General features: G+C 42.3%; 1 protein-coding gene across 1 annotated transcript; it reads right to left on the bottom strand.

Moving 5' to 3' along the window:
- Nucleotides 1–2740: 2740 nt before the first annotated feature.
- Nucleotides 2741–9493, bottom strand: tars1 (threonyl-tRNA synthetase 1). The gene is made up of 19 exons (XM_085909802.1): nt 9271–9493; nt 8740–8817; nt 8480–8670; nt 8140–8263; nt 7504–7628; nt 6972–7089; nt 6696–6760; nt 6545–6623; nt 6307–6453; nt 6038–6136; nt 5805–5971; nt 5568–5730; nt 5327–5464; nt 4503–4580; nt 4325–4425; nt 4013–4117; nt 3871–3943; nt 3261–3375; nt 2741–3178 (listed from the first exon to the last, which is right to left on the bottom strand). Exons 1-19 carry the CDS (start codon nt 9328–9330, stop codon nt 3030–3032), a joined length of 2175 nt encoding a protein of 724 aa, XP_085765928.1. The 5' UTR covers nt 9331–9493; the 3' UTR covers nt 2741–3029.
- Nucleotides 9494–25542: the final 16049 nt, after the last annotated feature.

Here is a 25542-nt window from a genome sequence, read left to right as displayed (position 1 = left end):
AAGTGGTTTGCCTAATTTATGCTGCCGAGCAAAGCGCATATCATATTTTGAAGATGCGAGCTGAAAAAAAAAAAACATTCAATACGCTAGAAGGTCTGATCAAAAGGGTCCCAATTAGAAGCGTATAATTTAGCCACGTAATGAGATTCAAGACGGCAGCTCGGTCGGCCCAAGCTAAACTAACTCGAGTGGCGGCTGACCATAATTTAGGGTTCGCGCACTCGGGTGTAGGTGTCGGAGACTGTGCGGGCATTCACGTGTTGTGAATTGCAAATGGTTGGTAAGGATTCAAAAAATGCATTTCTGGAGTCCAGAAGCAACACGAGTCTGGCGTGAACAAGGCGGAGTCGCGGCAGTTTGTCACAGTGGAGGCTTTTGCTTGCCAGTCTGTGTGTGTGTGTGTGTGTGTGTGTGTGTGTGTGTGTGTGTGTGTGTGTGTGTGTGTGTGTGTGTGTGTGTGTGTGTGTGTGTGTGTGTGTGTGTGTGTGTGTGTGTGTGTGTGTGTGTGTGTGTGTGTGTGTGTGTGTGTGTGTGTGTGTGTGTGTGTGTGTGTGTGTGTGTGTGTGTGTGTGTGTGTGTGTGTGTGTGTGTGTGTGTGTGTGTGTGTGTGTGTGTGTGTGTTTTTTTTTTAAAATACAGTATTTGGCCTGCGCTATACACACACAGACGATCCAAGCGGTTGCGATGGTGACAAAGAAAAACAGAGGCGCAACAACCGTCTTTAACCACAAGGAAAAAAAAAAATCAAGGCGGACAAATTTCAACTCTAGCTTGGGGAGATTTACAGGAATAGTTTGTATGTGGGGAAAAACGCAATTATCTTCTCTCCGGTAGGTCGTTACGGGAGAAAACTCACATTAGTGTGTGTGACAACCGCATGCTAATTTGGCTAATAGCAATAAAGTGAGCATGGATGTGCTTGTATGAAAGGCAGTGAAGCAATGGCACCACTTGAGCGTGTGCTACTTTGCAAATAAATGCACGCGTGTGAGGAGAAAGAGAAGTTTGCTCAGCTCACTGAAGCGTTGTGACCCTTGGAGTCGGAGGCCAGGCTTCCATTGAAGCATTCAGCACCGATCCAACAGGGACTCCCGACTCCACATAGGCCGTCCCGACTCGCTCCGTCTGTTGACACTCTCCTACTCCATTGACTCTTTCATTAACCCCTTCTCTAAATGTTTTTTTTTTTTTTTGGTTGGGTCTTTTCAACTCACACACTTTACTCAAGGCAACCCTGCTATGATCTCTGGTTCTGATGTTCCCTCTTGTGGTGGGATTTGATACAGTATAGGGGGACTCGGCTCGGCTCCTTCCAGAATTGGAGGACGTTTTGTGTCCTTTATGAAATTTCAAAAAAAATCCAAACGACAAAATGTCTATTTTTTTTTAATATGACTTGAAATATCAAAATTGTCACTCCCTTTTGAGGCCCAACTTTTATAAATATGCTCTGAAGTTATATTTCAACATCCACACAACCCTGTTACTGAAACCCAAGTATATTCTTGAGCAGTTAGCATAGCAGCTAACACTGCTAGCGTGAAAGTTTGAACAAAAGTATTTGTTCAGAAGTTAAAGTTTCACTTAAAATAAGTGGCAGCTTATTGGACACATGATTGTTATTTTTGTTTTAAACTAATTTCACTTGACATAAATTGTCAAATACTGTGGAGTGGGGAAAAAGATCTTATAGAGACCATGAAACAAACAATTTGTATTTTATAAAGGTTGACATGAAGGAATGCCTTTCAAATCCTTTCCATGTATTCAAAACCAAAACATTCAGGATGAATTAGGGTTGAGTATCCAACCAAGTAACCAAACTGACTGTTTGGTGCTGAAAACTTCCTAGGGGCCAACTCGGCCTCTTAATTTTTAATCGCCTGTAAGCGTCAGAACAGCCAAAATCAATATTTTGCGTTGGCCCACGCTCACTTATCACGTCCTTGGAAAATGTAAAAGTCTTCTTTTTTTTTTACTCCAACTTTTAACTTTAATGTTCCTACTTAAAGTAATGGGAAACATTTACACGACTTAAAGGGGACATTTACAAATAAAACCAGGGCCAGCGGGCACCTAAGCAAATGGTTACATATTGATACGTTTCTGGCTGGTCATGTGAATATTAGCAACGTTAAATAAATCGGGCAAAAAGGCCGCGGCTACATTTTGGTTTCGTCTTTGCATGTAGTTGTTTTTCCCCTCCTGCACCTGAGAAGCGAGTCTGTAGTGTCGAGGGTCACTTCCCCCACAGGTTCACTACAAAAGCTCTTCTTATGTGCTCTAGCTGCAGAGATGGATTGAAAGAGCGCCCACTTGTGGTCAGAGCAAGCATCAACGACAGAAATCGGTGGATCAATATAATAATAAAGTGAGGGAAAATAAATTAATTTCTAAGGGTAACCATCAATAGTTGTAGATCTCGTGTGGGACTGAACTGGAAATGGTTGTAAATTGAATGAATTTTTTTATCGGCCTGTCTGCCTCCAAATTGAGGACATATTTAGATGATGATACAAATATCAACTTAGTGTTTGGTTCAAATCTTTTCATTCTGATCAAGCTTGTATCTTGAGATGCTATATTTAAAAGAAGCAGTGATAAGAAATGTTGATAATCTAATTATAGACTTTTTCATGAAATGCATTTTATTCTCTCTACTGTAGATGTGAGCAAACGTTGAAGACTATTTTGCAGAGATACCCGCATAAGGTAACGCAAATACACACAGACACCCAAATCAAGAATAGACTGTTTTATTACCAAAATTGCAACTCGTGTATAATTACCGGAAAACATAACACAGCATGAAAAAAATTTGACCGTTAAAGCCAAAAGTCCAAAGTCAAGTCAAGAGCAAATACAGTTGGAATAGGAGACCAGGCACCAACTTACACATGATTAATGACATATTGTATGTTGAAAAAAAAAAAAATGTAGTTGACCAATTTGGCTTCTTTAAAAAAAAAAAAAAAGTCAGAGCCCTTTTACCAATAATTATCTCAGGTGCAGAGATGAGACAAAAGATCTCAGAAGTCCTCTTCTGCGTTCCGGCTCTTAGACGATTTGAGCTCTTTGAGACGCCCGATGCAGTCGTCTACGCCGCGCTCGCCGTGAACTTTGTTGTCTCGAGTGCGCACGTTCACCGTGTTACTCGTCTTCTCCTTTTCCCCCACCACTGTTTGGTGAGGGCAAATAGTAGGAAAAAGACATTAACAAAGTAGAACACGAAAAGGAGAGGGAGGGATGAAGTCGCTCACCCAGGATAAAGTTGTACTGTGACAGCTGGGCGTTTCGGATCTTCTTGTTTAGAGTGCATCCGGGATCTAGATCCACGTCGCTCATGAAGCCGGCGTTGTGAAAGTCTTGTTGAACCTGGACAGTTCAAAAGTATTGTTGCGTCTTCAAATGGACAGTTTGTGGATTGTAATCTCACATTGCTGCTTGCTGGTGTAGTGTGAGTGCAACAAGTCTCCAGTCCACTTGGTGGCAGTAATGCACCGCCAAGTTAATGGGGCTGAGCAGGCGCCCACAATAAGAACTCGTCTAGTTCTACTTTGAGTACACAATTTGTATCCATGCTGAATTTAGTGGCAAGTGCATTTTTCCACTGCATTTAATCTCACCAAACCTTTAGAAAATAACATGAAACAGCTCGATAAGAAACTCTAATCTGTGAGTGAAGTATTTTGTATTGACGAGATAATTGAATGCATTTTATATTCAATACTACAGAACTTCTTCATTAATCGTGAGTTAAGCGCATTATACTGTATATTCATTATTCTTTCGGTGATTTTTATTTTATTTTTTTTATCGTGGGGCATCATGTAGAAAAGTATCATTTCTAAGATTTGTTTTCTTCTTTACCTTTTGTGCGTAGTCCTCACAGGTTGGTCCCACGGGGACGACCATAACTTGGCGAGGTGATAACCACAGCGGCCTGTTGGGGCATTTTCTCAGTGCTGGTCTCTTACGATATCAATCAATACATTACGGATGGTAAACCAACCATTTGCCTCCGTAGTTTTCGGTCAGGATGGCGATCATCCGCTCGACCGATCCCAGGATGGCTCTGTGGATGATCACTGGTCTCTTCTTGTCATCTCCGTCATGGCTGTAAACAGGTTTGAAAGATGGAAACTTTCCATTTTTTTTCCCCCCCAAATTGAGGGAATAGGGAATTTAAATCTAGATGACTGAAGATGTCTGCTTATGACAAAACGAAACTTTGGAATATGATACACTTCAATTCATGAAAAGCTGATTTTTTGGGGGAAGATTTTCTACAGGCTGAAGTTTAGCTAGCGAGCTGGATAAGCACCTAACAAAAGAGAGATTGAAGCGGATGGGTAGCTGGAAATCCAGCTGGATGGTGGCGCACTGATGGTAACGGCCGATGGCGTCCTTGATCTGGATGTCGATCTGCGCGGAAAACGAGACGAGAGGTGAATGAAAGACGCGCGCCGATGGGCAGTTATCGGCCTTGTTAGCCGGTTCACCTTTGGCCCGTAGAAAGCTCCGTCGCCCGGGTTGAGAACCCATTTCTCCCCAAAGTCATTCAAGCTGTTCTCCAGTTGCTGCCAAATTAAGCACAGAATCATTAGAACCTGGAACCTTAGTTCGGATAATCAAAATATTAATTAATTGCACATTGCAATCACGACAGGAAAGAATGACTGAAGCGATGGTGTATTTTTTTCACAATCAGGGACAGTGTAGCCAAGTGAGGCAGCGCTGCCCCCCCCTGTTGTACCTTCACATGTATGTGAAGAGTAAAAAAAAATAATACTGAAAAAGATCTTGTTCTTCAACATAATTCATGACTTATGAAATAGGGCTGAGGCGTAACAATGTGATATTTTAGAGCATTTCAGAAAAAACATAAAAATGCTACTCGAGTATTTTTTTGCCCAATAACTGGGGCCACGTTTTTCTAGGGAATAAAAAAAGTTAATTTGTCAAAAGTGAATCCCAAATACGAGGAGATTGCTCACGTGTAAGCTTTAATTTTGTTCAAGGGCTACAATGGTATCTCTGTCATCTCTTTTGGTGAGCTGACAAATGTTGGAAAATCTCTGCGGCGGGGTAAATCCTCGAGAGAACAAAGCACATTTTTAGCCGACAGCAGATGTGCAGAGCGCCGCCCGTTCTTTTTAAATATAGATGTTCTTTGTCTTTGGAGAAGCACCTTCCATTTGCGCCGAGGCTCTTCAATTTCTATCTTGATAACGCGGCGGCTCGGCCATCGTGGCTCTCCCGAGACTTTGTGCGAGCGCTTGACATTTTCAGCTAAGCAAGAAAAACAAGGAGGCGCTTTGATTACCTTCTCTGCTTGCTCCCAAACGGCGGGCTCTCCCAGGAATTTCTCGGGTCTCGTCGAGAGGTTTAGCTTGAAAGTGAAGCCGAACACGTCGTAGACGGTGCGCAGGAAGTCCAGGCAGCCCTTGATCTCGTCCTCGATCTGAGGGCGAAAGAAATTACAATGACGCGCTTCGAGAACGGCATTCGAAGCAGACTCGGCAGACAAATTCTTGCTGCGTTTTACTACTTGGGGTTGTGCTGACCTGATCCATGGAGCAGAAGATGTGAGCGTCATCCTGCTGGAAGCGGCGGACGCGGGTGAGGCCGGTGAGGGCCCCCGATAGCTCGTTGCGGTGCAGGACGCCAAAGTCGGCCATGCGCAGCGGCAGCTCTCTCCAAGAGCGTGGCCGGTGATCGAACATCAGACTGAAGTTTCATCAGGGCGATGAGGAAAAAAAATAAAACAGTGCAAGAGAAGAAGAAGAAGAAAAGACCCTCACCAATGCCCAGGGCAGTTCATAGGTTTGAGGGCAAAGGTTTCCTTCTCCACCTCGAAGGAGAACATATTTTCGCTGTAATGCTGCCAGTGACCGGAGGTCTGCCACAGTTTGCTGTTGTAGATGTTGGGCGTCACCACCTCCTGGAAGCCCCTTTTTCTGTACTCACTCTTGACGCAGGAAGAAAACAAAAATCAACCTTTTCCGATATTTGTCTGATTGTGACTCTGACTTACTCTGATGAACTCAATCAGCGTGTTGTAGATGAAGGCGCCTTTGGGCAGAAAGAAGCAGCTCCCTGGACTCAGGTCGTGAAAGAAGAACAGATCCTGCTCCTGAGGACGACACGTTTGCATTTAGGTCGATCTGGTTTCAGTTCGAACCGACTCATCAGTGCTGGACTAAGGATTTGCCTTGACAACACTTTTTTTTTTCCCCGAAGCTCTGCCCAAGAGTCCTTTTTCCTGGGCAAAAGTCTACTTTATGAGCTCCGTGAAGTTCATACCCGGCCCAGTTTGCGATGATCTCTGTTCTTGGCCTCTTCCTGAAACTTCTCCCACTCTTTCAGCATTTTGGGGTCCGGGAAAGAGATTCCATATATCCTCTGGAGGGTCTCCATGTCTGCTTTTCCCTCCCAGTATGTGGAGGAATTCTGTGCACCAAAACAAAAAACGTTCAAAATGGCTTTCTTAATCCAATGCCATAATTTCCCTGCGCTGGGATTGGCTAGATTTATAGCTCACCTTGTGGATCTTAAGTGCCTTGATTTTTCCCGTGTGCCTAACGTGCGGACCCCGACACAAATCAATTAAAGGGCCACACCTGAAACGTTTGAGATCGAAGGACGTTTGAGACTGACGACAAAGACGTAGACGGTAGTCAAAGCTCACTCACCTGTAAACTGTTGTGGTAGGAGTGGTGACCTTCTCGTTCAATATGCGGCACTTGAATTTGTTGTACTGTCAAGAGGAAGAGTGTCGGTTATAAATTGAACTGCGTCTCAAGTGCTTTGATGCCACCTTCTGGCACCTATGAGCAATTACAACCCCTTATCTTCAAATGGCTGCTATTGGCCACACAGCACGGTCGCTATCCCACACGCAAGGGTTAACGGTCTAAGTTCGGTCTAAGTTAGTCACCTGGTGTGACCATGTTCCTTCTGCGAAGTACCTTGAACATCTCCAGCAGAGTTTCCTTTTTGATCTCCAGCCTCTCAAATGGCTGCTTCTCCTTGATGATTTTCTTGCACAAGCCTTCCAGACAGGGGAAGTCATTGCTCGACACCCCCCTGCGCACAAATTCCACCAAGAGAAAAATTGCATCTCGCGTCTATATTCAAAAAAACGCAGCTAAATTTAACGCGCTAGTGTTTAAAGGGCATCTTAAGTGTCAGCGCCGTTGTGATTAGCGGGGAACCTTTGAGAAATCTGGACTTATGGTCGAGAGTAATTGGCTGGAAGGGTCCTGCAATGTCAAAATCTCCTTGGTAAGAATCAGTCAGTGAGGAAGGCCATTAGCATAACATGACTTCATTAGGAGGCTTATGGAATTAATTAGACAGCACTTTCCTGCAGCGTGGTGGAAATGCATACGGGGGGAAACGTCAAGTGGAAAAGCCGTTGTTTCAACTCCAGTCGACGTAATTAAAAAAAAGCCTAGATCATTGAACTGTTTGGATAAACACGAGGCGTGCGCCGCTCACTCGTTGCCGTCGAGGAACATGTCGTAGTAGAAGCCGTTCTCGATGGGCGGACCGTAGCACAGGCAGCCCCCGTAGACTCGCTCCATGGCTTCGCCCAGGATGTGAGCGCTGGAATGCCAGTAAACCTTGGAGGATAAAGATAATCAGGTGTTTTTTTGGTAGCAGCAAATGTTTTGTATTTCTCTTCCATAATAGCGGTATCAAAGGCTCTTTTTTCTTAAGCCGTCATTGATTTTTTTTCCCCAGCTCCTATAACGTGTGCCAATGTTTTTTTGTTTTTTTTGTAACTGCATTGGTGCGAATTGATTTTTTTCCCCTTCACGTAGCAAATTTTCAGTCTTAACCATAAAGTGCCCGGCGACTGACGAGCACAATGTAAATGCGTTGCAATACTATTTTTTAAACAGTAGATACTTTGATGACTCCCTCACAATATATCACCTCAATTTTAAATATCATAGGCAATTTACTTCACAAACGAAATTTTTACGAATGAAACTCATGAAATAGGTTCATTATAACGAGATTAAAATGTGTCAATATTACACAGTAAACTGGTATATATCTTTTGGGGATATTCACCTTCAGTGGTCAGAATTTCTATTTGTAAATAATGATTAGCGCCGGCGGACTCACAGCTTGAGCCTCGTCATCGTCAAACTTGAGCAACTCCAGACTGCAGTCGTCCTCCAGAGGCCGGTCTAGATCCCACACGCCTTTGTTCACCTTGGCGATCACCGTGTTGTCGGCCAGACCTTGACTGGATGCCAGAGCGGGACAGATTCATCAAATTCACCCCCAGACGTTGAGTTATGCTGACAAGTCCGCTTTCAAGAGACGAGCGCAGTTCAAAAGTGCTCTGACGTGCAAAATATAGCAGCATAATAATAAGGTTTCCCCAGCCATGATAATCTATGTAGAGTAGCAAAGGTAGAATTACAAAAATAATAATAATTAGGCCAAGTATCTAACTGACCTGATTCCACAAGCCACTTGGTAAGGGGTGGTCTTCCAAGACTCTGCGTCCACCACTTTCCCGTCGGGTAAAGTGACTTTAATGGGGTGAGACTCTTTGGCCGCTCTCTCTGCCATGAGGGCATCGTGCTCAGCTTTGAGTTTAGCGTACAACGTCAAGCGCTCATCAATGTATTCGGGTGCTGGTGAAAGCTGCAGGAGGGGTGAAAAAAAAACTATCAACTACCAGATGCAGGATTGAAACCTGTTTTGATTGCTCACCTCAGCTCTGCCACCAGCATCTCCTGCAATATTTTTCACCTTCTTCTTTCCTCCATCTTTACCACTTAATGCTCCTCCCTGTTCAACCATCACACAGTGTTGTATATTAATTTAAGACACAGTATACTCAATTATTACAGTGCTGAACCGTTACAGTATTGACGTCACTAAAGATTAGAGGACATACTTGTTGAAACATTACAGAATTATTTTTATTTTTGGTGGGTTTTTTTTGTGCGAGAAGAAACAAATATAGCTTGCACAACAATTGTACATTGGCTATTTCCAGTTCAAGATTAGTCAGATTTAAAAAAGAAAAAAAAGGGGGGAAGTTTTTGAAAGTTGTTGTAAGAGGCTGCCATGAGCATTTCAGTGACAGCAATGCGGGGTCGCCGGTTCTTCCCGAAAGCCGACACGACACGTACGTTGAACAAGCACATTGCTAGTTGTCAATGTGAACCGAGCGACGGCTAGGCTAAGCTAACCGGCTAAAATGAATTAGCGCTGCTAGAAATTGAGGCAAAACGTTACCTTTTGACCTTCGGCAACGTTGAGTTCACTCATTTTCTCCACGACAGTCTGTTCGGCCATAACAAATGACCAGCTGGCCCACTTTGAGCGACTTGTTCACGGGTTAGCGTGCTCTGAACTGCCAAGCGGCTGTGACGATTTGGTGACGTCACCAGGAAATCTGATGCAACATTTCTTTTCCTTCTGTGAGGAAAGTTCATCTACTTTCGTATTTCATAATGCAATGTTACACATATTTTTATTTCAGTGGCAACTGAAATTTTTATTTTCCTTTTTTAAATTTTCCATTAAACGTGTTCTTTCTATCTTTTTATGTTTCTATGTCCTTTCTTATTTTCTGTAACTAATTGATTTCATATTTATTTCCATTTCAGTTCATTTTGAATCATAAACTCGCTTTTCACTGCCTATATCAAGAGATTCAATGCAAGCCCTCTAAAAAAAATAATTGTAGTGGTCATTTTGACCGGCAACTCGCAACCTATCGTTATTTTGTCGTGAATCGTAACTTTATGTATCTAAAGGAACATTTAGTGTTTGGGGCGTCAAAAAAAAAAAAAAAAGTCAAAACGCAACTCATAGTTCACAAATGATAATGGACTTTGCTGACCTTGCACCTCCCATGAAGTTATCCACAGAAGAGTTTCTTAATTGCGTTGAATTAATCGTTTAAGCCCTACATCGAAAATAAATGTGATTGAATGAGATGGAACTATGTCCTCTGGTCAGGCAGCTCCGGGACAAGGCATGCCTAAAGTAAAAGCAACAATGGGCAGATGATTGCAATCATCTCGCTTATAGCTGTGCTGCTCTGTGAGCAGCTAAAGGTACATTTAGCTTTGTCTCTGCTCCAGATGATGTGCACAAAGCAATTAATGTTCAACAGCAGTTTCTAAACTCCTGACACTCTCTGTGGGAATTAGAGAAGATGAAGAAGCGCACTGTGAGTTTCCATGCTGTTTTGGGGAGGAGAATGAGGAAGAGAGGGAAGTGTTGAATAATTCACCTTCAAAAGCTGGGAAGGAAAAAATCAAACACGCACACACAAACCATGTTGATGCTCTGTCAAATTCTCGCCTGTTTTCGGATTTAAACTTTGTTTCCAAGCCTAGTCAGGCTTACACAACTATGGCAAAGATTATATGCAACTAAAGAATGAAATGAATGGTCTACTTTCATTTACAATCATTTGACACAACATTTCTAAAAATAAAATAAGAGCAGCATGACCCAAAAGAGAGGTTGATGATGTTTTTGAAGCAGAAAAAAAAAGATGCTTATAATTTATAGTGAGAACACACACACACAACTTTTTTTTCTGTGGAATTATTTAGGGGAGCCCTGCTGTTTGAGAATGCCACTTAAGTGAGCTTTAATAATTTGGAGCAACTTTGAATATTTAATATAGCTCGTCCTGTAGGGGTCAGTAGAGAGGTTATCTTTTTATTGTTTGTTTAGTTTTATTGCCTGCACTTTACACTCTCCGTCACGTGCGTGTCACATCAATCACCAAAGTTTGGTGTTTGTCTACAGGCGTCTCTTGGGCGACCATCTTCGAGCGCCCGCCTCTTCCACTCTCTGCGAGGAAATTGCACAGACGAATACATGATGGGATTCGCTTCCTCCAAACACTTCATGAATATTTGATCCTTCCTTTTTCTACATTTGTGTCGCTCTGGCACATTATTAGACCATCCTTCACATCTATTGTCTATCACAAATCATTTTCTGAAATAACACAGGACATTCACCTCATTTATTCAACAATTGTTACGAATCTCTCTCAAAAGAACGCCGTACCTTCATGACGCAATAAAGAGCGCGGACGGATTAAAGCGAGGTGCGGCGCCGGGTTTTTGTTTTGAAGGGATTTTAAAGGCTCAAACACAACCCGGCTGCAATAAAGCACAACTGAAAGCTTTCCTTACAAGCCAGTCCAAGGGCATGCGCCGCCGTGAAAAACCACTGGCCTTCAGCCGCCCTCCACGCCGGGAGAGGATGACGGATGACATGGGGTCAGCGGGGGGGGCGGCGCGTTACCGCGAGCATGCAGACGACCATCTGCTGAGAAGTCCACCACGAGATGCTTCATATCCCGTCCGTTCGTTGGTGACAGCCGTAATGTTATGGCCCCCTTGGGTGGCCAATGATGGCTAATAGGCGCTGCATAATGCATTTGCGTTCTTCTAGTGTACATTTTCTCATTTTAACCACCAGTGACCTATTTTGGAATTAATTGCAATATAGCGCCAACTAATGCCAAGGAGGACTTCATGTCAGATTTTTTGGGGGTATTAAGTATCAGTGGTTGGTATCGGCGGTCTCTATGATACTTTGAAACCGAGGCCGGGAGTTGCCTGAAAGCGACACCTAGTATCAGTACTCACCCATGCCTGCTTTTAATGGTGGTCTCGTAGATCCCTACTGAAGGCCCAGGTGCCAAATGAATGGCCTGCCACTAGCTTTATTGCTATCCCTTGGGAAAATCATCTTTCTAGGTCGCTCCGTGCAGTTTGAGGTTCAGACAGAAGTGCTCCGTCACAGTCGAAGCTTCTGCCGCCGCCGCCGCTGATAGTGGTGATGCACATGAAACGACTCCCGACAGCCGTCAAACAAAAGTAGAAAATGTTCACAGGAGAGCCCCCCCCCCCAAAAAAAAGAAAAAACAACAGAAGAAGTTGTTGTTGTTGTTGTAGCACAGAGCGCCTTGTGCCTTGTTTTGTGACAGGGCGCCCAAAAGAGTTTATGCTGACATACTGGCGCAGAACGTGAGAGCTTCTCTGCATGCCTCCAAGTATATTTAGAAGTAGGAAGAACAATTCACTAAGATGTTCCATGTACGTGGAGATAGATGCTGTCGTGGACCTAAACTGCTGATAAACCATAAATACATGCTCAATAGTGATTATTGCCTTCAGTTTCACCTTGGAAGGCATTATGTTGACGGAGACTCTCCACGCTTTGCTTTCAAGCCACAGGGACTGTACCAGGTTTGATTTATTACACCATATTTAGTGACCTTTTTAAACTTACAATAAACATATAATCAGTCTATTAAAAAGTCAAACTAATATTAAAACTAATAAAAACTCAACTAACACAAATTATCTTTGACAAAACACAAATACGTAAAAATTAACAAGCCCGCTCGAAAGATGAATTAAAACTGAATTAAAAAACAAAAGTCCAAGTGAAATTAAAACCAACGATAATGAAAAATCACTAACAATTGTTCCCCCGCTGTAATTGCTGTTTTTTTTTTTTTTTAATTCCTGAAAGCTCCTGTGTATTTTGAATCATCTGTTCCATCTGCTATGTTCTCCAGTATTTCCGTTCAAATTTTGAATCACAACAAATAGTCAGGTGGGTTTAAAGTGGATGACGCACAGGTGACTCATCGGCGTCCATTTTGCTCCCACATCCTTAAACCGGGCCATCTCTGCGCATAATGTCACACAGCAAGGGAAGGCTCAGTAAAGGTCAACATGTCTGCTGGCAGCCAAGCTGTTTTTCCTTGGTGGGCAAATCCCATGAAAAAGACATGATGCGCACAAGAAGGTTTTATTGGCATTATAGCAGTTCAGGGAGTTGGGGGGGTATAGGATGGAGGGATTAGACTCCATTGCGGCCCCTTATCATTCAGTTCAGTGTGCTGGCTCAGCAGCAGGAAGAAAATTGAAACTAACAGGATCTGCTGTCGCTACTACCTCTTCATAGTAATATGGCAGCCATTAAAGGATTAGCCTTCAGGCTGCCAAAAGAAGTGCCATCCCCTAAACAAAAATCACTTTCAGCATTTGTTAATATGGGAATCCATCTCCTGGAAGCGCAAGCCAGGAATATGGATTGTACCAGGACGCTCTTCCGCTCTACCCACGTTGCTCATTCATTAGGATAGTGCTGTGTGTGTATGTGTGTGCTTTGGAATGTGTGGAACGTTACGTTTATTGACTCATTGCGTCACAGCACATTTGTGATTTACACTTCATTTCAATAACTGGCATGACATGTCACATTTAGTAATGTTTGCTACAAAAAATAATTTGTCACCCTTTCACACACACACACAAAGGCAAACGAATTAGACCCGAGAAGCACATGCGAGTTCGGCTTCTTTTAAATTCCGAAACGTACGCAAAGTTTGCTAGCGTCTTCCAAAGTGGAATAAGACCCTGGAGAAGAAGTACCTCATTAACAGCTAAAAACCTTAATTGACCCTAGCATGACTTTTCTTTTTTTCTTTTTTTTATTCCCATATCTTCGGAGAAGCTCCACTGATCCACTGTTAAGATGTATTAATCTCGCCACTGCTCGAAATGTTACACATTGAAATGCAAGGCTCATATATTCAGTAGGCACGAGAATGTTTTATTCAATGACTAGTAAACAGAAAAAGTCCTTCCTGAATATTTGAATGAAAACTCAAGCGTTGTCTGTATAGATGAATAATATGAAGCGGTGGGTGTTAGCAGTAATGCAAAAATGACTTCATCAATTTCCCACACAACTTTATTTTAATTTTTTTAAATAAATTTGGTTGTGGAGAATCCGACATGGAGCAGATAAAAAAAATGCTCTCCTTCATTTGTATGTATGTAAAAATAGTATAGATAATAATGTAATGTAAAATAAATAAATAAATAAGCCAAGGATAAATAAATAAATCAAGGTCTCCGTTCTCCTGAGTGCCCGTCTACTGTAAGCTCTGTTTTATTCATAATTAATCACAGCCCAATACAATATTTTCATCTAACAGCGTGCACAATAAAACAGCATCATCATTTCCCCCTCAGCCACACTTCAATGAATAATCTTGTTATGATTATTCCAAAAGTAAGATTTTGCGATTAGATAGATACTGATATTCTTCCAAGGGGAAATCATACGCACATAAAAGCGCAGCGAGAAGATGCGAGCCTGCAATGAGATGTGCACAATTCACCGGCGCCTCTCTGGGAATTGAAATAATGCAGAGGGGACTTGAGGAAAAAAAAGCATCAGAGCCGCCGTAGCGCATGAATAAAGCAGAAGGTGAGATGGATGCGGCCGGACCGGGGGCTCCTCCTCTCCCGCCTCTAATCGGAGCGCTTCGAGAGGCATCCTCGGTTTTAATCAGGCTCACCTCAGTGTACCTCAGCGCCTCGGCGCCACATTGATGGATGACCCGGAGCCTTTCGCAAGGTCCCCGCAAGGCTCCGCCTGGGCCAAGCGGAAACGCGAGGACAAGCGGGGCTCGCGCTCCGAGCAGTTTGCGACAATTTGCCTTTCGTAATTACGCCGCGTCCCCCGCTGGGCCTGCTTTGCGTCTTGAGGAGATCTTCAACGGGGAAGGCTACATAACACGCTTCTGGGGGCCTTTCCTGACATTTTGCCTTAATAGCACGCAGCGGGGAAGAAGCAGCACGTGTCATTTCTTTTCGCCTAGGGGCTGACATCATGTTGGGGCTGATTGAAAGATGTACTGCACTGTACATTTTGTTTTGGGCCCCGGCTTACTTAAATCTATTCACGCCCTCGAGGGTTTTTTTCCTGCTCTTTGTAATTGCAATAAATAATGTAGGATCAATACAGCGGATTGAAGAGTGTGGGAATTGGCATGCGACTTGTGGCTGAATAGCGAAGTTTACCTCGGAGGTTTTTTTGCGCTCTTGTTACGCCGTTGTCTTATCGGGAGTTCGACAGCTGCTGCGGATCAAAGTCTGTTTGAAAGTCACGATGCGTCCCGACGTTTCAAGTTAGCTGCGAGAAAAGAAAAAGCGTCCCTAATTTTGTCTCCCAGAATAAGTCACCTGCCGAGTGTCAGTGTGAGTACAGAATGTGAGTGCCAAACGGATTTAATTAGCAGCTCCCAGCAAATTTTGCTACGCTTCGGAGAGGTCGGAGAAAGATGTTCTTCTTCTTTCAGTTTTAGGAAAAAAGAAAAGGCCAAAGTTGATTGAAATTGGATGAATAATTTGATATTTTTTGGTAAAGTTCTCCAACGAAAAGGCTGGTTGCAAACAACCTCGCTGTTAAATTCAAAGATATGGAAAACTGTTTTTTGCGATGACCTTGGCATCACTGACACATTTGATTTCTTTCCGATTTTTTTTTATTTCCAATGACGAGAATAAAAAATCTCTTTTGAATGCATTTAATGTGGCAAAATGTTTTTTTTTTTCTTCAATATTTGGACAAAAATATGTTGACTTACATTTTACCAACAGTTAACGATTACAATGTCAATTGGCCACAGCAATCTTTAGATGAACAATTAATTGAGTATCAAATGAATGAATGATAATGATCGAATTGTGCAGATTCCCCCGATTAATCGACATAATAATCGATGATTAAAACAATTGCTAGTTGCAGCCCTAGCCTGCTTAAAAACCGGGTCACGTGATCAATTGGTGGCGCTCCAAAGAAAAAAAGGCTATTATGAAACTCTGCTCGGTTGTATGGAAGAACTTGAGGAATATGTCGAATATTCCTGATGGTTCTACCACGAGCAGTCAAGCAGAAAAGCAGATTTCCAATTCAACCGCCAGCGTCTTTGACCTCCTCTGACCTTTCGCAAGACAGAAAGGCCCCTATACGCTTTTTCCAGGTTTTTGTGGAAATGGAAGTCGTTTAAGCTAATGCCCGGCTGAGGCACTCACCAAATCCAATAAAGCTAGAGGTTATAAACTGTCCGTTTTAGTCTCCCAAAGAGCCACTGAGCCGCCCTGGTTGTCTTTTTTGGAATTCCCACCAAAGTCCAAGTGAGCCGACAGGTTCGAAACCACAATTCCTCGGTGCTCCGTGCCTGAATTGAACATTTAAACAATTAAACTTTGATTGTTTTTACATACGTTATACCAACCGAGGTTAGCTAATTAGCTGCAATCACCAACACATTTATCATCACCTCATCCCACGAGAACGATTCTCCTTAAACTTGAGTCGTAATTTTGCACTCGCAATCTCCTAATAGGCATTAATGGCTGACTTTAGGAAAGTATCACTTATTCCCGGATCATTCTGAGCAAGGCAACGCTGACACTAGCCAGTTTTAAAGGCTGTCATTGACAGATAGCTCTCTTTGGGTCTAAAATGTTCCCCCTCGTTGCAGATGGAGAGCAGCGACACAGCTCGACGAGGTCCATTACCTTTTAGGAGCCCGCCTCTGCCTTCATTCTTTATATCCCCTTCCATTAAGGACAAAATCGCCCAAGTGACTAGCAGACACATTCAATGCAGGAGAAGTGGCGTCCATGTCTCGTTAAATACCCCAAACATCGAAATGCGTTGACTTCGAGTTGCTGTCAAAGGCTCACGTGTACTGTAACCGCCATTGTGAGCCACCCTTCGTCGAACCAGACAAATTCTCAGATTTACTTCACGCCGCACAATGACTCAACTCTTAGGTAAGCTACGTGCCTGAGGTGATTTGACGGCGTGATTGTTTGCCAACCCCAACTTGACCACAAATTGTCTGCAGGCAAAACGAAAAAACCTCGCTGTAATGGAAACTGTGCACTCAGTCTAATGAAAGCGTGTAGGAGGCACTTTGGGATCCGTCCCAATTTGATGTCTGCGGGAGAGCGTGAATGAATCAAGGCAGAAATCCTGCAGACCTTTCATAACAATCCAATGTGACAAATGACATTGAAAATAAAGAATTGAATTCCTCTCATTTGCCTGCCATGCAGTAAATGTCTCAATTCAGACGCTATTGAATAGAATGGAAGAGCAAAAATAATCAAATCATTGTTTGGTAATTACATTTTGCTTTCAGTTTTATTCCTTGTATGGAAAAATTTCCAATTAAAAATAAAAGAGGCATACGCGTTATTTACCATGTCCCTTACTAATTCCATATGCAACCACATTAAGCCACGCCATGTAAAGGTCCCAAAAGAAGGACGGCCACAAGGTTAATAGCATAGCAAGGCGCGTTTCATGACTGAGGAGGATGATTACTTTTGGTAGTAATTTGCTGTTTATAAGAATAGAAAAGAAAAAAAAAGATATAAATAGTGGAAGCTGTGCAGAGTGACAATGTGATTACGGCTTTGGCGACTCCAGATAAGCAAATCGTGTTGCTCCAAGTAAAAAGCCTCCCTGGGATTCACTTTGCATGACCTAGAAAGTCCCACCGCTCCCACTCAGCCACATTCTTATTACCCCCCCTCAAGATGTTTGAACAAGTACGTTACGCTCCAAAAGAAGCGGGTCCTCTGCTGGTCGCAAATAGCCTGTCCTCGTTCAAATGTTTACTGATATGGGAAGAAAAGTGGGACTGCTCACTTCACGATGTCCGCCAGTTGATTTGGCTTGAAAGGAATTCGCTCAGACTTCAACGGAGCTTAAAGCATTAGGATAATCATGACTCGGCTATAAATTCACTATTACTATCTCACTCTGATTAAGATGATTAAGAAGGCTTAAAACTGCAAAAAGGTGGCGGCACAGCGGAATCTCCAAAAGTCATCGCAACTCAAGTCGTGTAAAATCTGTCGAGAATCTTTGATGTAGTTAAATGTAGCTCTTTTTTTCCTTCATTTTCACATTATTTTCCTCAATTTTAATCTTTTATTTTGTCATTTTTCTGCTTACTCTTATTCGAAAGGCGGTCATTTTGTATCTATGATGTCAAACGTCAAGGTATCACTGAATTTCTATTTCCATTATTTCAAAATGAAAAACCCTTGAAACTGCCCTTAAAAGAAGTCCTGCCTGTTGTCAAGTCTAAATAATAAATGCATACAGTGTGTGCAAATTCAAGAGGAACACTTAGTGTAGCACGAGGGCTCCCGCCAAGATGGTGCGCTTTTCTCAGGTTGTGACAAGTTGCGATTGTGCGATTGGACTCAATGGCGCTATGTCACGGCACCCAGTGAGGCGCGAGACATTTCTCCCTACGGAATAGCAACGTTAACTGGAGGATCTTCTACGGCCGCCTTCATATCTGACACATACTTTGCGAGTGTAAATTTTGCTATAGCTTATTATGCATCAAACACCTTTAATGCTAGCATCCTAGTTTGTCCAATCCAGCCATAAGGGAAATATGCCTATTTTTAAACATCAGTGGGGTTTAGTAACCACCACTAAAAAGACTTAATGTTTGGTTTATATATTTTCTACAGAATTAAAAAAAAACTAATAATAACTACGCTGAAAAATAACCAGGAAAGAGCCTGCTAGCTAACACTCGGCCTACTTAACAACAAGCAGCATTTAGCACATTATCAACCATTTTTACGACTTCAAACTTGAATGACACTCCTGGTTGAGGTTTACTGCCAAGTTAAACTAAAACAAAGAGAATTAATTACACGTTGTGTATTTGTACCAACCACGTAGCTATGCCCTAGAAAAGTTAGCATAATGCTAACAAAACAGTACAGTTAACCGTAAGCAGGTGAAACTCCACTAAATTGGGTCATCCGGGGTGCCTTTAAGGAAAATGTTTGTACAATTTTAGTTGTCGTTATTTCTTTAGTTTTCATTTTCATGTAATAACCTTAATAATTCCCCTAATTAAAAGCCAGTTAACAATAAATATGATTTTTGGTTGTGGAGCCAATGATCGAATATTGATGCTTTAAAAGATCATGACCTCCTACTGACGTGAATTTGTGAAACTAAACCAATGCACCCCTTGGAGAGCCGCCAGTCCTTTACATACTCTTAAAGTAATATTATCGAGTCCTGATTGAAGAGGCTGAAGATTTTGTATGTAAAAGACGACAATCACAACTCCGCAGGAAAAAAGCTGCATGCATGCTGGCCCCGCCGCGTGCTACGATATCCCGACAGCAACTCGGGCATACTGATCAGAGTTTACAGCGTAGCCGAAACGTCTTACGGACATAATGTGAAATATGTTGGCTTGTCGATTTCTTATCACAGTAAAATATCCGTCCTTTGTCTAAAGCCGTTATCCTGTTCAGGGCCACAGCAGGCAATGGAGCCTAGCCCAACTGTCACCAGTAAATCACAAGGCTAAAGTGAATGGGGCATGGAGCGGCAATCGATTGCACAGCAGCTGAAACTTGCTCCAATCACACTTCCTCACCTTTTCTGGAAACGGAAAGTCAAAGATAATGACCGAGTGAGAGCCGCGAGTCGATTGGATCATTTCAATCGACGACGGTGTCGCTCGGTGATGCTAACTTTAGGTCCGTCCGAGTTTTAGCATAGCAACTGCTTGATTGAGGGTATTCATATAACGTAATGGAATTCCAGAAGATTTTTTTTTTTTTTTTTTTAAATCCAGGTGGCTCAGTGGTTAGCTTGTCTGCTTCCACACAAAGTAATCGAGAGATTGTGTTCAAATCTCGGCTGACGACCAAAGTCGGCTCCAAAAATCCACCCTTCTTTACTAAACGGATTGTTCTGTTTGACAAGAGTTACAGTGCTTCTTTTGCCACACTCCCTCGCCATGAGCGAGACGGACTAGTTAACGTAGTAGCGAACTAATATTTACCTGTCAGTGTGACTGTCAGTACAGATTGATGGGAAATGCGGCTGCTTGCTTGGACCGAGGTGCACACCAAATGACTTGTCAGCCTCCGACGTGGAGGTCATCAAAGTCAGCGCTGTTTCAGAATATTGGAGCAAAGTTCACATCAATGCATCCAACCTTTGAGTTATTTTTGATGCAAAGGAACACCTCATCCATGACCCTGAAGAGTAGATGATGGATGGTTGCATTATTATTTGACATAAAGTACAGTGTGACACACTCATCAGGTGCAAATCTGTTGAAGAACATAATCTATTTTTTCATGTTTATTATCTCATCTCAAGTGATTTTTTAAATACGTTTTTACTGAAGTCAGCAGTTGGCACAAGACCTCATGCGGCGTGTGGAAAAAGATTTCGCATAATTCTCAAGGCTCCTGACGGCAGCACAAAGGCCAGATGTCTCTTGTTGAGGCCGGTCTTTCTAAGGTTCACATGTTTAGGAATAAAATACGTCATGTTAGACCAGCTGGCTCGCCTGCACCGCAGAAGTGGTCTGAGCAAACGTACGGTTTGGATACGGTCCTCGAGGGCCTGAGGACCTGATTCAAATCATCATGTGTGTTGAAGGAGGGAGATATAGAAAACATGCGGGAACGGGTTTGGATACTCCTGCTCTCGATTCTCTTTTTTTAAATTGTTTTTATTTATTTGTTATGTTTTTATTTATATACTTTTTTTTTTACTTTATTTATTTATATAATGGTTATAAATGTCCATTTTTTACAAACTTAATACATTATATTTTTTATATTAATTTTTAATAATTAATAATTAAAAATCTCGATTCTCTTTTTTTAAATAGTTTTTATTTATTTATGTTTTTATTTATATACTTTTTTTTAACTTTATTTATTTATTTATATATTGGTTATAAATGTCCATTTTTTACAAACTTAATACATTATATTTTTTATATAAATTTTTAATAATTAATCATTAAAAATCTCGATTCTCTGTTTTTTTAAATTGTTTTTATTTATTTGTTATGTTTTTATTTATATTTATTTTACTTTATTTATTTATTTATTTATTTATTTATTTATTTATTGTTATAAATGTTGTCCATTTTTTTACAAACATAATACATTATTTTTTTATATTAATTTTTAATAATTATTTTATTTGTATTTATTTTTATATTTCTGATTGTATTTATATATGGACCAAGGAGTTAACCGCAAGGACAACGTGCGGTTAGCATCGTTAGCGCATAGCGTGAAAGACGAGTCGTCGACGGGCGCCGTGACAGACGGCGTTCAAACGTGTAACCACCCCCTCCCGCCTCCCGCCGTCTGAAATCCAGCGTGACCTATTTGGTGTCATCCTGCCGCCTGCCTGTCGCCTTGACGCATCTGAGTCCACTTTGCGCTGACAGCAAGGCCAGGATATGAAGCTTCGTATTCACAGCAGCTTCGTTTTGACACGCAGAAAATGTTGCTTTTCATGAAGATAAGGGATAGGGTTTCAAATTAGGGTTTTAAAATAAGGTTTGGGTTTTGAAATTAGGATGAAGAATACATGAGTGGTGTTTTGAGGTTGATGGGATCAGCCTCTCCGAATAGCAGGACAGGACAAAAAGAAGTTCATTTCCATGCCGCTGACAGAATAATTCCTGGTTTTCATCCTCATCTGCCATCTTCATCGATGTCTCCTTTTCAAGCCTTGAAATCTCCGCACACTTTCTTCATCTCCTCTTAATTGGGGCTCGCTCATCGGCGTTTAGCGCGTGGCCCTGAATGGGTGCCGGAGATAAATGTCAACAGGCCCCGCTCACTTTTTGCTTGTCGGATTTATTCCAAACGAGTAACTCTGACTCTCTTCGCGAACTTCTAATCTGCCGTGTGTGGAAGGCAGCGCTTTTCACGGCGAGCGTTGCCATGACGAGAGTCGGCTCGTCTTGTTTATTCCTCCAAAAACAATTGAGTCCATTTTCATTGACCGATTTGATTTGCAGGTTTCTTCTTTGCTAAGCGATCGGCAGACGTGACGGGTCTCACCGGATGCTCAATGCGCATCTTCTAATGTGGTCTGAAAAGTAGGACGGAAAGACGTAAGGGATTCACAATATACGATAGATAGGTGGACGCACGGACGGGTTAGGATGGACGGACGGACGGATAGATATGCTCAGAAAAAAACAAGCATGCAAATGTTTTAGGCTGCTGCGGTTCTCGTGTTGAAGGTCGCGGCGTGTCAGAGGAATCGTAATCCCATAAAATCAGATTAAGGCCATCAAGATGCCATGAATACAAAGAAGAAGACACGGGCCTGTCATTTCATACGCAGTGGAAGGAAGGACAATTTTGAAATTTCCATCCACTCAAAAGTCCTTGTGATGGTACCACGGCACAGCACGGCGAGCCTTTTATGCTGGCCAAGGACGCCACTTTGACACTTGCGAGATGGGCTTTCTCATTACAGCACGAGAATTTTCATGCTTTTTTTGAAGTGTCTGATAAATGAGACCAGAGTGTCACTTTGCATTTGTGTTACACGCGCCATCCTTGAATGTCTTTGTTAGATTCTCATACTGGTGTGCCAAGATCGGTGTTGTACCTGAACTTGTTCAATAAATGAAAGCCTGCAGGGACTTTTTTTTTTTTTTAATGTAGACACATTTTATACCCACATTGTGCCACAGAAGCACTTGAAACATGAATTGAGCTTTAGTTGACTTTTTGTTGATCTTACATAGTTGTTATTTGAGTCTTATTTGACTTGACTTGATGTTATTATTATTTTGACTCTTATTTTGAAGTACCGTAGAGCTAAAATGGCTGCCGGTCACCTTTAACCTTATGAATCCCATCTATGGAATCACTGCGGTAGACAGCTTTTTCTAAGCCTTTGGAAAGCCTTTTCGAAATCAAAGCTGAAAGCCGTTTGGAAGCCTACTTGACACTTTAAATTTCAGACAAATACCAAACTCATCAATAGTTACCTTCACTGGATTGTTGATTTCCTTGGAACCTTGCCTGATAACTTGGAGCGCTACCCTTGCTCGCTAACCCTGCCTGCCTGCCTTCTATCCGTCTATCCAGCCATCCATCCATCCGTCCATCTCCCATCCAGGGACGTGCGGTCAGAGGAAACAAGGGAGAAGGGACGCTACGCCTCCTCTGCCATCATGAAAAGGGGAAAAACAAATTCAATTGTTTTTATTTTCCTTTTAATTTCAATAGTTTTGTATCATTTTGAACCAAAATCGATGAATTTTTATAGTTATTTTAAAACCGAAGACGATTCGCTCAGAGGAGCAAACTTCCTGTCTAGCCTCCTCCGAGGATTGCTTAATCACACGGCTGCCTATGTTGACAGGCTATGCAGTTAGACAGAACAGTCTTTATGTCGCTGTTTAAGTGTTCAAACACTTAACTCATTTCCATAGTTAAGCTGGTGTATATAATATCTTGTGTTTTGTTGTCATCTGTCTGTAACGTCGTGTTTCTTTAGTCAAAGTCACTGCAATTAGATTGTTGGTTTGAAATTTACTTTTATTATTATTACTATTATTATTATTATTATTATTTTCATAAACATTTATGTTAAAACTTGCCTGGTGTTTTATTCCTTGTTTTTATATTCGCCAATTAAAACATACAAATCAGACATTTGGTTCACTGCTTTATATGACAATATGTATGTGTTTTACGTTGTTATAGGAGTTGGTGTCCCCCAAAATAACAAATGTCGGCACAACGGATTTTTTTTCAACATTTTATTCAAACACATCAACTTCAATCCACCAAATACAAAATTAAAACATCAATGTCGGCATAACGTGTGTCTGCTGGCATAGCAGCGTCACTCGTGAATCTTTGCGAACAAACCTAAAAATAGCGGTGTACCCAATAGAGTGTCCGAGGACGTCACAGATCAAACAGCCAATCAGAAAGTGGGGGTTGAAGGCGGTTGCGGCACTTTTCACTTAAGCTTTTTCCCTAATGAGGTGGCCTGAAAATGGCGGTGTACCTAATAGAGTGTCTGAGTGACGTCACAGATCAACCAGCCAATCAGAAAGTGGGGGGTTGTTTGGGTGTGGCACTTTTCACTTTCATTTAAATTTTGACCATGATTTTTCCCTAATGAAGTGGCCTGTGATTAGGTACACCTGAAAATGGCGGCGTACCTAATGTAGTGTCAAAGTGACGTCACAGATCAAACAGCCAATCAGAAAGTGGGGGTGAGGGCGGGTGTGGCACTTTTCACTTTCATTTAAGTTTTGACCATGATGTTTCCCTAATGAAGTGGCCTGTGATTAGGTACACCTGAAAATGGCGGCGTACCTAATGGAGTGTCCGAGTGACGTCACAGATCAAATAGCCAATCAGAAAGTGGGGGTGAGGGCGGGTGTGGCACTTTTCACTTTCACTTAAACTTTTTCCCTAATGAAGTGATTAGGTACACCTGTGTCCGTGTGACGTCACAGATCAACCAGCCAATCAGAAAGTGGGGGGTTGTTTGGGTGTGGCACTTTTCACTTTCATTTAAATTTTGACCATGATTTTTCCCTAATGAAGTGGCCTGTGATTAGGTACACCTGAAAATGGCGGCGTACCTAATGGAGTGTCCGAGTGACGTCACAGATCAAATAGCCAATCAGAAAGTGGGGGTGAGGGCGGGTGTGGCACTTTTCACTTTCACTTAAACTTTTTCCCTAATGAAGTGATTAGGTACACCTGTGTCCGTGTGACGTCACAGATCAACCAGCCAATCAGAAAGTGGGGGGTTGTTTGGGTGTGGCACTTTTCACTTTCATTTAAATTTTGACCATGATTTTTCCCTAATGAAGTGGCCTGTGATTAGGTACACCTGAAAATGGCGGCGTACCTAATGGAGTGTCCGAGTGACGTCACAGATCAAATAGCCAATCAGAAAGTGGGGGTGAGGGCGGGTGTGGCACTTTTCACTTTCACTTAAACTTTTTCCCTAATGAAGTGATTAGGTACACCTGTGTCCGTGTGACGTCATAGATCAACCAGCCAATCAGAAAGTGGGGGGTTGTTTGGGTGTGGCACTTTTCACTTTCATTTAAATTTTGACCATGATTTTTCCCTAATGAAGTGGCCTGTGATTAGGTACACCTGAAAATGGCGATGTACCTAATGGAGTGTCCGAGTGACGTCACAGATCAAACAGCCAATCAGAAAGTGGGGGTGAGGGCGGGTGTGGCACTTTTCACTTTCCGTGAAGCTTTGACCATCATTTTTCCCTAATGAAGTGGCCTGTTATTAGGTACACCTGAAAATGGCGGTGTACCTAATAGAGAGTCCGAGTGACGTCACAGATCAAACAGCCAATCAGAAAGTGGGGGTGAGGGGGGTGTGGCACTTTTCAGTTTCAGTTAAGCTTTGACCATGATTTTTCCCTAATGAAGTGGTCTGTTATTAGGTACACCTGAAAATGGCGGCATACCTAATGGAGTGTCCGAGTGACGTCACAGATCAAATAGCCAATCAGAAAGTGGGGGTGAGGGCGGGTGTGGCACTTTTCACTGTCCGTGAAGCTTTGACCATGCTTCTTGATTATTTGATTCATAAAAAAAAAAAAAAAAAGGATCAGTGTGTGTGTGTGTGGGCGGGGGGGACGATTTGTTGAACGATTTGTTTGAACGAATCTTTTGAGTGAACTAATTCTAAAGATTCAGTTCATTTAAAAGAACTGGAATGCACATCACTAGTGCTGATTTACCAGGGGGGATGACGTCAGTGCCTTCCCAGTCACAGCACGTCACTGCTACCCACCCACCCATCCATCCATCCATCCATCCATCCA

The sequence above is a fragment of the Syngnathus leptorhynchus genome, chromosome 4 (assembly GCF_054491065.1).
Source record: "Syngnathus leptorhynchus isolate UIUO chromosome 4, UIUO_Slep, whole genome shotgun sequence".
NCBI classification, from domain to species: domain Eukaryota; kingdom Metazoa; phylum Chordata; class Actinopteri; order Syngnathiformes; family Syngnathidae; genus Syngnathus; species Syngnathus leptorhynchus.
This window is presented reverse-complemented; position numbering and strand designations above follow the sequence as displayed.

Excerpts from the sequence above, each read along its gene's own strand:
- tars1 (XM_085909802.1), bottom strand. The coding sequence starts at position 9,330 with ATGGCCGAACAGACTGTCGTGGAGAAAATGAGTGAACTCAACGTTGCC. Across the intron at positions 6,454-6,544 it reads AGGCACTTAAGATCCACAAG|AATTCCTCCACATACTGGGA; the intron begins GTGAGCTATAAA and ends TTTGGTGCACAG. Across the intron at positions 3,376-3,870 it reads GTGAGGACTACGCACAAAAG|GTTCAACAAGACTTTCACAA; the intron begins GTAAAGAAGAAA and ends TGAACTGTCCAG.